This window comes from Apodemus sylvaticus, chromosome 4 (assembly GCF_947179515.1).
Source record: "Apodemus sylvaticus chromosome 4, mApoSyl1.1, whole genome shotgun sequence".
In the NCBI taxonomy this organism is placed as follows: domain Eukaryota; kingdom Metazoa; phylum Chordata; class Mammalia; order Rodentia; family Muridae; genus Apodemus; species Apodemus sylvaticus.
In genome coordinates this window covers 37,026,340-37,039,074 of record NC_067475.1, presented here as the reverse complement: position 1 = coordinate 37,039,074, position 12,735 = coordinate 37,026,340, and the positions used below count along the sequence as shown (strand labels likewise).

Below are 12,735 nucleotides of genomic sequence, written 5' to 3'. Positions count from 1 at the left end.
ATGGTGGCCACTTTCATTCAAACCGCCACACAATTTTATAAGCAAACTAGACCCCTTTCTGCTTGACTATTCACAGACATAAGTCTAGAATTATGCCTCTCTTACAAATTACTTCTCCATCTAAAAATAGACTATTAATTTCTGTTTCTATGAACAGCTTTGCTTCTATACTTTTCACTCAGGCTACAGAATCATTTCTAGACTGTACAGCAAGTTTAAGCTGATTAATTTTTTGCTACATCCATGGTCTCTACTTTTCTTCTTCTTGACATATCTTAAGTTGCTCTCATCAGCAACTGTTCCTGGCCAAATTATTGACTGCCATCCAGTGTTAAATCCTAGTAAATCTTTGTACTTAGTTTGTACCATTACATCATATCCATATTTGCCATCAGCATATTTCTTTCATCAAAAAATACCAGTGAATTGGCTGTTCACAAAGAAAGTCATTCACCTGTAAGGTGTTATGAGGAATTTTCATAGGGGATTCCAAGAAACAAAATTAATTTCTAGTTCTATTTTCAAAAATCTTATTAAGATAATTAAGTAAATGAAAAATTAAATGTGTCCTTCGACAAATATAACTCAAAACAAATTTGAACAAAGACAGTAACAAATGCATCCCCAAGAAACAAACTTAAACACCCAAAAAGATCTCTCAGTTTTTAATCAGTTCACATTCTATTATGGATCCCTGCTGTAGCTTATACCTTGAGTTATATCCTAATATATCATTTTTCTGCTTATATACATGCTGTGCTTTTTTGTTTGTTTGTTCATTAGTTATTTATTTACTTTACATTTCAAACACAGCTTCTTCTCCCTCTTTTCCTCTCATTCCCTCCCTCACCACTAACTTACTCCTCAGAATATTGGAGGCCTTACATGAATATCAACCAGCCTTGGTGTATCAAGTTGCAGTAAGATTAGGCGCATCTTCTTTTATTGACAAGGCAGCCCAGTTAGGGGTTCAAAGGCAGGCAACAGAGTCAGAGACCAGCTGCTCCTGATTTAGGAATCCCAGATGAGACCCAGATGCACAACAGTTACATATGTGCAAAGGGCCTAGGCCCATCCTGTGTGTGCTCTCCTATTGTCAGTTCAGACTCTATGAGACACTATAGGTCCAAGTTAGTTTATTCTACAGGTTTTCTTGTAGTGAGCTTGACCCCTTCTGTCTCCTTCAGTCCTTCCTACCCCTCTTCCACAGGATTCTCCAAGTTCTACTTAATGGCTATGTGCCTCTGCATCAGTTCATCATGAAGCCTCACTGATGGCAGCTATGCCAGGCTCCTCTCTCCAAGAATAGCAAAATTTCATTAATAGTATCAGGGGTGGGCTCCCTCTTATGGCATAGGTCTCAAGCTGGGCAAGTCATTGGTTGGCCCTTCCCTCAAATTTTGATCTATCTTTTACCCCTGTACATCTTGTATGTAGGACAAATTGTAGGTCTAAAGTTTTGTGGCTGGTTTAAGGTCCTAATCCATTCATTGGAAGTCTAGCCTGATTACAGGAGATGTCTGGTTCAGGCTCCATAATTCCCATTGCTATGAGACTTAGCTAAGATCACCCTTACAAATTCCTGAGAGTTTCCATTGCTGTAGGTTTTTAGCTTGTTACAGAAATGTTCCCCCAACACAAAAATCCAGTTTTCTTTCGCAGTACCTTCTCCATCCTCCCCCTACCTCATCTCTCTTGTTCCCATTTCCATCTCTTTCCCACCCAGTCCCCTCCCTCAATTCACCTCTGATGTCTAATCTATTTAAGGAGAACAGTCCTCTGTTGCTGGTGGGAGTGCAAATTGTACAACCACTTTGGTAACAATTTAGCAATTTCTCACAAAATTTAGAATAGATCTTCCTCAAGACCCAGCTATAGCATTCCTGAGTATATACATATTATGTATATACCCCCAAAAGAAGCTCCACCATACCAAAAGAGCACATGCTCATCTGTTTTCATAGCAGCTTTATTGTAATAGCCAGAAACTGGAAAAAATCTAGATGACCCTTAACTGAAGAATAGAAAAATGAAATGTGGTACATTTAAACAATGAACTATTACTCAGCAATTAAAAGCAATGACATCATGACATTTTCAGATAAATGGATGGGACTAGAAAATTTCACCCAAAGTGACATAACCAGACCCAGAAAGACAAGCATGGTATGTACTCACTTATAAGTGTGTATTAGTCATAAAGTATAGGATAATACAGGATAACTATGCTACAAACTATAGACCCAAAGGAGCTAAATACCTAGAAAGCCTCAAGGAGTGATTCTTGTTATTTTGATTTCTGTTTATTGTCTTATGCTTTTATCAATGAATCACAGGGTTTTACATAAATCTTTATCTTGGTGATAGAAATGTGTTTCCATTGCTGAGAGCCCTGTCTGCTCTTCCAAGAACTCAGGTTCAATTTTTAGCACCAAATGGGTGATAAACTATCTTCAGCTCTCTTCAGGTGCTAGGCATGATCATGGCACACAGATGAACTAATACAACTAAGGACAAATAATAATAATAATAATAATAATAATAAATAATTTTCAAGTTTCTCTTGTAGCCTTATTAAACTCCAGTTGATCCCACTCTTATCAATAGTAAATGGTACTGAAATTATTGCTTCTCATATTACATGTCTATTTTCGAAAAGAATGCTCCTTTTTTTCTTTTTACCCCCAAGCTGACCAGCTTTCTCACTTGGTAACACTCAGTCCTTCCAAATAGCTTTTGTCTCCTGCACAGTATTCAGGCACTTGCAAAATACTCAAAACAAGGCTCTGGAGATAACTCAAATGTTAAAGTACAAACAAGAGGACTTTGCCTTAGATCCCCAGAAGCCCATGCTACATGATAATAAATACATATCCGCACGCGCGCGCACACACACACACACACACACACACACACAAGAAACATAAAGGGAAATATTTAGCAGTAAATTTCTCCTAAGCTCTATCATACTCATATGGTCTATGCTTCTCTTGTTTTGCATCAGAGCTGTGTCAATAGTATATCGGCTCTTGTGAGCCCTGCTTGCCTTCCTTCCATTATTTCTTACCATGAGAGCCACAGGACTTTTATAATGGTGGGCTCAGCAATGCCATCTATCTGCTCAGAACTTTCTAGTTATTCTCTCTCCTGCTTGGGATAAATAACACACTAATAGCGTTTATGGCTCTAAAGGTTCTGCAGCTACTCCATTGGTGATGCCATATGATTACCCTCTAGAAAAGCATCTCTGAGCGATATCCTTAGATTTTTCAATTCTTAACTTGAAAATCTCTTTGCAGAAGTCCTGCCACTTGGCATCTACTCTTTTCTTACAACTTCAACACTTCAGTTGCATCATTTTTTTTCTCTGTGACACTCATGCTTGATAATCTAGTACAGTGAGCTATGTCCTTCATTCCTGTCAATAACTCTGCTTTACTTCCCATTCTAGAGTTCATCTTATAAATAATTTACATATTCATTATTCTATCATTTCTGTCTCATCCTACTAACATTGATGGAAGGTATTTTTGTCTATTTTCCTCACTGTTATATTCCCAATGCATGTCATGGCTCTTTGCACAGCCCATGCTTACAGTTAGTATGCACTGAGTAATTTTATATTGAATAAAGTTATATGCATTTTGATTGGTAAATAAAGTAAGAATACTGAGCATAAAACCTTACTATGTTAAACTTGCCGAATGGCGCATCCTACAATTAGAGCAAAGTCAGGCCTAGCTTTTCTCTTAGTTCCCTTTAAGAAACAAAGTAGACTATCAGCAGGAGCAAGAATATTAGAGGATGAGTCTCAATTGCCCAAAATAGCTCTACTTAGGATCAGAAAGTTCAGCGCTGTAGAAGCAATGCTATTGCTGTGCTGTTTCTTTTTCCCCCAGAAAAATCCATTTGTAACACAGAGCTCTCCAGAGATTTGTCACCATTTACCAGGCTTCAATCCAAAGAGTGTCAAGACTGACCCAGCCAATTTCCAGGGTTACACAGTCATTGCTTTTATCACTTATGAAAACAGAAGACAATTTTAGTCCTGAAAATGCAGTGGAAAATCAATGAATCTAGGCTCATTTTCAAAGATGACACTAAGGTCTCAAGCCCCTTTTAAAAGGAAAATTAGATAATGGGACCTATTTTCCTTACCACATGACACTCCCCCAAAGTTGTATAGATAAGAGAAGAGATCAATGCTTTAAGTCAACGAGGTACTGTTGACTAAAAAATCTCATTACCAAGAATACATTCATTTATACACTCGCTATTTCATTAATTTCACTTCTGACAAATATGTTTTTAAGAAGCTGTGATTTAATTTTTACAGTTGTTTCTTTTAAAATATTTACTATCTCACAGAAATGCATAGAACACTGTTCCAAGTACTTTGGATATGAAATAATTCCAATTATATCTTATCTTGTTTCATGAATAAGGACAAAGTTTTATAATTATGAAAGCAAGCCACATGTCCATTTCTTTCATCATTGTTTAGAAACTAGGTTTCATTGTTTAAATTTTCCCTAGCTTCTGTGAGATCCAGGTATGACTGTGTGACCATGAGATGAATCTTCCCACTCTTATTTTCTCCCTATACTCCATTATGATGTGTCAGGCTTTGGGGAAAATATTTACTAATAGATTCCTGCAAAATGAAGCTCAAGAGGGTTGCATATGTTTACCTGTACCTGTCTAATTTCTCTGTTGTTAACTGTAGATCTTTTTGACCATGTATTAGGGTGGTTCCTTATTATCCCAGAACCTCAGTACAAAAATCACCAAGACCAATATCTTTCAGCATTAAGTAGGAGCTTTTCAATCAATTTGTCTTCATTGGGTTACTTTCATCCTATAGCTTCACCCCAACTTTCAGAATAAAAGAAAGTATTTACCGTAGCTACTTTTATCATACTAGGTTTCATAAAGCTGAGACCACAGTCATAATTGTCCAGGATTTCATGAAAAAAAATTTGCACTATTTCATGCAGGATATAAGGCTACATCCAAGAAATGCTATCCTAAAATTTATTGTTGTGCAGGTGGAATTTTCTTAATATTAAGGCTTGGAAAGTCAAAATAATGAAAGGGTTACATACAATTTGACAGAGAGAATGTTATGGGATGAGCATGGCAGGGGGGGTGGTGTTGAGTAGAAGTTCAATATTTCAAACTTGTTACTGTTTTGAAATTATATCTTAATCACAACAGTGTTACCTTCTCTCTCCTCCCTCCAAGCTCTCCCATATATATTTTCCCACTGCCCTTCTCTGGAGAGGAGAAGTATCTTTTTACAATAATCCTTATTACATACATACATACATTACAGATATAGATATAAATAAATATAATCTATTCAATCTATATAATGTAATTTGTATGTATGTTTTAAAGGCTGACGTTTAGAACTAGACAATCAGTTGGTGTTCTCTTTCCTGGGAAATACCACTTCTCCCACCCTCTGTTCTTCTCAGTTGCCTGTAGTGTATTGTGTGGGGCTAAGGACTCCTGGAGTATTCTTGATCTATTGGCATTGTCCTTGTTTAGGATGTGAATTATCAGATAGGTAAAGTGGGAAAAGTGTAGGGTCTTTAAGGAGCAGAGACTGAGGTAACTACAGAAAGAAGAGACAGGCAGATAAGATAAAACTATGTATGTTCAAAAATGAAGGAATCACACTATTAACTATGTATTTCTTTAAAAAAATCCCTATAATATATATAATCTGTGAACAAATGCACATACACAGTTTTAATGAAGTCTTCTCATCTGGGCTTACAGCGTTCCCTCTGAGAGACAAAGACCACCTAACAAAAACCCATTACCAAACATGAGAAGCCCTCTTTCACAGTTGTTTTAACCTTTGATTGAAGTAGTCGGACAGCACAAAATGACTTTTCAGGGAGAAAATAAGATTCCCCAGTTTCATTCTCATTTACCTCTTATCTGTTATCAGAATTTTCCATTTGTTAAACTCAAGTGGATACAAAAAAAAAAAAAAGCCAGAGAACCCAATGAGATATCCCACACCTTCTGCGAGAGAAACAGTTGCCAGTGGTAAAATACAAACCACTGTCATTTCTGATTTTAGACTCTTCTTCCACTCTGTGAAACTAACAGGAATTGGCATGCTTTTATTCTCTACTGGTGTACATTTTCTCTAGGCTTCTGTCTGTAGTCATCACCCTTGCCTGAAGACTGTGTCCCATACATTTTATTTGCAAAAATTGATATACTTCCTGAAATGATCTGTGTATCTTTTCTGAATCAGGAAACATTTAAATGGGAATTAATGACTTTATAATGTTTTAAGCATTGTAGATATTAGCTTATTTATATCTGTCATTATTTAATCCTTTAATGGTTTCAACTTAATTTTATACATAAAGAGTCTGAGATGCAAAAATGTCATGTAAGGCCCTCAGACTCACACAATTAGTAAGCAATACAAGCACAGTTGAACTATAGCCACCTACCTTGGAGTGGATAGCACACTGCTACACTATTTGCAATAATTTATTGATGTGGCACTCCTTGCAGAACTACAGGCCACAGTAGTGACATTAGAAGGGATATCTCTAGACTCAGCACTTTGGGGAATCTACCAGATGACACTGAAAATATAATGGAGAAATGTCAGCATGGAGGACAGACTGTGCAGCCCTAAATTAATCCACCCAAAACTCTAGAATGAGGGGGCAATAACAGTGAAAACACACAAAGACACTGTTTCTGATATTTGAGAGATGCCATGAGCTACATTTATATCACTAGATATGAATGTATTATATCATCATAGCTAATATTATTTGGAAATAAATTTAAACTTTAATAGATGTTTATGTCAAGGACATCATTTTTCTCCACAAACAAAATGTCTGCCAATTCAAATGATAAGAATGTTTTTTAAAGATAAAAAAAAAGTTTTTTATTAATAAAGCAAATTCAACAAGAATTGCGATACATTTACCAATATTTTTCTGTAGTCCTCTCCAGATCCCAAACAGCAGTAGAAATTGTAGCTTACATCCAGTAAAGCCCTGGAATGTGAGAAAACACTTGACACAAATCGTGAACTCAAAAGTAATTATTTCAAGTGCACAGGAATTGAATTGTTTGTTTGTTGCTTGATTGTTGGAAATGGAACTTTACCGTGGCTTGTGCTGGCCTGCAACTTGTTATATAGCTGAGTATAAACTTGGGTGGATGAACCTCTTACCTGTTTCCAAAGTGCTGGGATTATAGTTCTGTACCACTAAACCTGGTAAATCTAATTGTTTTGATGTGTCTCTAGTGTTTATCATTTAAAGGATCAGTAGTCTCCTATACATTTACTGTAGGCTACCTGCTGGCAACCAGTTACATAATATCTAGTCATCGTATGCATGCATAACATATATGTATGTGTGTATGTGTATATGTATACATATATATACACACATACAATATTTACGTACATATTTATAAAAACATATAGAATGATAAAATGTTCAGATATATATTTCATCATGTAGGTAATAGACATTCACCAATATAAATCATGTAACTAAATTAGAATATAAATATTAAATAATAAAAATAAATATTGTAGAGGTTTATTTTTTATTTTTCTCTTATTTTCCTAGAATTCAAACCACTAGACACCATACCTCAATCTGGTGAACCTGTAATATGTATTAGAAAATGCAAAACTAGCTCTGCCCTTCAGGTTTCCAAGTTTAAAACATCACACTGCTTTGAAGGAGGACAGCATCAACCTGGTGCCTTGGGAGTTTATAAAAACTCTGTAAGGGCAATAGGGCAAACAGGCCTGAACCTCTCTAGGACTCAGGGTGCCATAGAGAACTGGTTCCCAGGGGCTACTAGAATAGAGTCACAAGTCATAGGCAGACTGTCTTGTTTTCGAGGACTTCCTTTCCAACAAGAAATTAACCTTTGCTTTCTACCACTCTCCAAAAGCTATCCTGGGCACTCCTAATTGGCTGAAACTCATTTGCATTAAAAGTGCTAGCAGCAAAAGAGATTTTTTTTAAAAAAAAAAAAAAGGTGAATTGTGCTTTCTATAGCTTTTCTAAGTAATAACAGAATGAAGGGGTGTTCTCCTTCCAAAATCTATCTTTGAGTCAGTCCCATCCAGTCACAGTAGAGCTCACATGGGAACGCAGAGGCGTATACTGAGTGTCGAGAGGCCAGATGTTTCCAGCGCTCACACTTGCTGACAGGGCAAAGCCACTTGCTTGCTCTTACCCTCACTATCCATATTTTTGGATATTCGCCAGTCCTCATAAGATTATAATTAGACTCACACTAGGAATAAACTGAAAAACAGTTAATAGATACCAGGCGCCCACCTCTTGCTAAGAATACATGGACCCTGGGGATTGTTTTAAAAGTCCCTTCTTTGTCTGTTGCTGTTATCACTTCTAATTCTAAATGCATTTTATTTTTGCTGGGGTTTTTTTTTGATAAACAATTTTATCACATATATCAGCAATTTGCAACACTGTATCACCACACCACTAACACCGTGCTGCCCCACCAACCCCTGCAAGAAGTAGAAATTTAACTGAAAAAAAAAATGTGATCTTGCCAAAACCCTTTTTGTGAAGGATGTCATTCTGAAATACAGTTAAAACGATGTCACTTTTTAAACCCCACCTGGTAGTTCCTTTCTTAGTAATATTACATGTCTGCAATGCTTATTATCTTTTGATCCTGTATGACTTGTTAATAAATCATAAAAATGATCTCGAAATTTATTTTCTCAACTATCATTTGTGTCTGTCTTAGATGGGTTGAGCATTTCCTACATTTACATGGAAAGGTCTTCCCAAGTCTGTAATTTTTGTGATCTTGTGTAAATATGATATTTAGTTCATGTTTTAGTTGACCAACTCTCCCTGAATTGGACTTTAAGCTGTGGACAGTTAAGAATGAAGCTTTCTGGTTCAGTAAGCCCCTTGATAACAGGTAAAGACTTATGAGGGAATTCTTTTTCACTTTCTGTTATCATTTTGATTGAAAAAGCATAAACTTATAATTACCTAGTGTGATTTACTATTTTGATTGAGCTTCAGTTGGTCCTGCGATAGCATGACCTTACAGATAGTATTGCATTGAGCCCCCAGAAATCAATAAGTATAATAAAATCGTTTTTACTGACCCTTCCTTCCTGCTCACTGAGTCGATTGCTTTTCCCTCCTGATTTTCCATGAAAAGTTCTACAATTCCTTTTACTACATATCAAAAGTGAAAGGCCTTTTTGTGGGATGAATATATTTATTTGTTATTTCACTTCCTTATGCAGACTTTATTTTAATCTCTTGGTTTCTGTGACACTATCCTGCTTATCTAACATGTAAGGCTTCACATGTGGAATAAAGCAGCCGACCACAGTAGAAAGGAAGGCCAACAAATTTCTTGTTGAAGCATAGTAGGCTTTCTGCATTCTTGTTTTGTCATGTGCTAAATTATAGGAGACGTATAATACCTTTGTAGAAAACAGTCGCAAGAATAAGAACATGGAGAAAAAGTTCCCTTTTCCATGTGTCACAAATGTTGTCGCAGGCAAAAGAGAAACACCAATTCTACTTACCTGACAAAGGCGTATGAATACACTTGTCTCAAGATTTCTTCCACAGAGAAGTTCATCTCTGTTTCATCGGTAATGTCATGGTGGGCTGAACATCTTGTTCATTGGATGATCTGCCACCTTCATCATTTCCAGATCTTCACCTTCATCGTCACTTAGCAGGCACCAGACCAAATTGGTGGTTCAGGGCCGTACCCTGTGATGGGTCCAGGTGATATAGGCACTGCCTCTTTGGAGTTTTCCAACTTCATTTTGTACAGAAAATTCAAGTTAAGAGTCAGGGTTTATCTCAGTGGTAGAATATTCTCTTGGCATTAATTAGGAAGGGTATTTGACTTCGGGACACACAAACATTATGGATGAGAGGAGCAGAGTGGAGAGAAGAAAAGAGAGGAAACAGGAGAGGAGAGAAGGGGAGAGGAAGGGAGGGGAGAAGAGAGGAGGGAAGAGGTTCTTGCACGAAATACAATTCTTTGCTAATACTAAGAAATCTGTTTTCCCTCATGTCTAGGAAAAGGCTCTAACTTATTTTACAGCATCAATTTCATAATTCAGTATTTTTATAGAGTCATTTATTATAATAGATGTAAGAAAACAGTCTTGATGAAATAGAACTGAATTTGGCTACAAAATAAGGGTCATCCCATAAAAAGAAACTAACAGTGACATGAACTATTTAGTGCCCATCTTTGGGGCCAGTGAGGCATGTGGGTGACGCCCTGAAGATCCACTCCCTGCTTGCCTCCAAGAATCCAAGACTGAATTCTTCACCTGTGCTGTATGCCCGTAACAGATGATATAAACAGCAATCGTCAACGATTTTGTGCTCGGTTTATTGATTCAATCAACTTTCATATCTGACTATATATACTCATTTATAAGCTCAATTGATGAGATTCAGCCATATAGGACTTTATAAAGCACATAAGCATTTAAAGGGAAAGTTATAAAAAGAAGTAGAAATATGAAACCTGCATATCTGTTCCACAAACCTAAAAATATAATAGCAACGACTGAAATATCTTCACATTCTTGTGTTAAATGTTTACCTGTAATCATTTGGAGTTGGCTATATATCAAAGTACCTCAGAGTAAATTGTATGCCTTGTAAATTAAGTCTGTAAAGTTTATGGCAAAGAGTGAGATCTAATTTCTACCTGCCCATTATCTTCTGCATACAAAGCTCTCCTGGACTTTGACACTTTCTCACTCTCTGCATTCACTAATGCCCTACACTTTGAACTGACCATGTGCAGTCTTGTGCTGTTACCAATTTTCATCTAATTTTTACCAGAGAAATAACTCCTTAATATATGACTTTGTCCTTGGCATTTCACCAATTCCTTCTTGAAGGGAATAACAAACATATTAGCTCCCCAAACTCAGGAGATTCATATACTATTAAATACAAACAAACAAACAAACAGAAAATCTCTCATTGCCTTATGGATCATATTTACATTCCTGGTGTGCTACAAAACCATATCCCATGCATGCATGTGCGCACACACACACACACACACACACACACGTCTTCTTCCATCCTCCTCTTCTATATTTTCTGTACTCTGCCTGGAAAAGGTATATATTCTAGATAAATTCCATCCCAGGAGAGAAATAAATAATGTCCACACCTTCTCCTGAGATCCCAAAGATGAGCAAAGCCATGATTCTTCCAAAGTTTACTATGAGGAGCCAGTGAGTTTCCTAACACAGTGATTTCCTAACACAGGAATGAGCACATTCCTAACCTAGCCAATTACATGTGAATAGTCTTACCAACAGGGGTAAAAATCTTCCCATAACCACATAGTTCATAGATGGTACTCCAGTCTTCCAAGCCTATGTACACCCAAACCTTTCCAGAGATGGTCACATGCAATTAAGGTAAAGTTGCATACAACACATGACAGGGAGAAACTGGAGACTTAAGTGAGAACTGCATGCCCTTTTTGAAGTTGGGATTCAGGGATGTAAACCATTAGCAAGCCCAACTGGGGTCATCTTTTTCAAGGAGGATAATTGAATGTCCTAAGATGGTGCCTGCTTGGCTCGAAGAGTCACGTAACAACACTACCAACTTCTCAAACTTAATGTGTATAAATGTCATACTTAAGTTTATGTACACAAAACAAACTCAAAGTATTTGCTACATTCATGACAATGTAGCATCAGATTTCTATGAAGCTGGTGTACTAAAGAAAGATTAAAAGTTCCATCTTCATACTTTTATATTTCCTCTTTCCTAATAGGGATCTTAAGATATATGCCAAGTAAATAAAAATAATTTTTTTTATTAACTCAATTGGCTCCACATCGTAATGGAGTTCTTCTGTCTTCTTTTAGGAACATGGAATTCCGATCAACCTGGGCTATGCAGTGGCCCCACACCACTCAGGGGTCTACCCAGTCCATATTCAGCTGTATACAGCTTGGAAGAAAGTCTGGGGTATTCAGGTCACCAGCACTGAAGAGTATCCACATCTGAAACCTGCACGGTACAGGAAGGGCTTCATTCACAATAGCATCATGGTGAGCACATACTTCTGGGTCTGAAGGCCCTTGATACCTGTGTGTAAACGAAGGGATAAGCAGGTTGTCTAAGGACGCAACACAGAATTTCTTTTTCATGACTATCAGAAGTTTTCACCACACCATGAAGATGACTGGCCATACAATGCCATACTAGTTGACAACAGGCTTGCTTCCTAGGATGTGGGATGATTTTAGTGAGTAAATAAAAATCTGAAAATAGTGGGGATGAGTTTTGAATAGATTATCCATTGATATTTTGAATTTGACATTTAGTCTGGGGCTCCTATGCTTTTCCTAAGGAATCCTCAGTACTACTTGTCTGAGTGGTTTTACAAAGAGCTAAAGGTAGGTTATTGCCCCATGGATAAAGAAACAGCACTCTAATCAGTTCCCTGCCAAAAGGAAACAATGACTAGTGGTTTTTGACTTTCAGGCTTTCAGAACATCTTGGGATATTGTTTATTATTGTTCTTTCTTTCTTTCATACTTCAAGCAAAGGCAGCATATAATTCCTTTCCAAATGTATTAACTAAGCAATTACAAATCCAATTTGAGAACAATGTTATCCATTATGAGAAATAAGAGTAAAAGCAAATGAATTT

At 36.9% G+C, this 12,735-nt stretch overlaps 1 protein-coding gene across 1 annotated transcript in view; it reads left to right on the top strand.

Moving 5' to 3' along the window:
• Positions 1 to 12,735, top strand: part of Ndst4 (N-deacetylase and N-sulfotransferase 4) — a 327,865-nt gene that overhangs the window by 189,988 nt on the left and 125,142 nt on the right. The window contains exon 4 of the mRNA XM_052179299.1: positions 11,945 to 12,130. Coding sequence (XP_052035259.1) covers positions 11,945 to 12,130 — 186 coding nt within the window. The remainder of the gene's footprint in view (positions 1 to 11,944; positions 12,131 to 12,735) is intronic.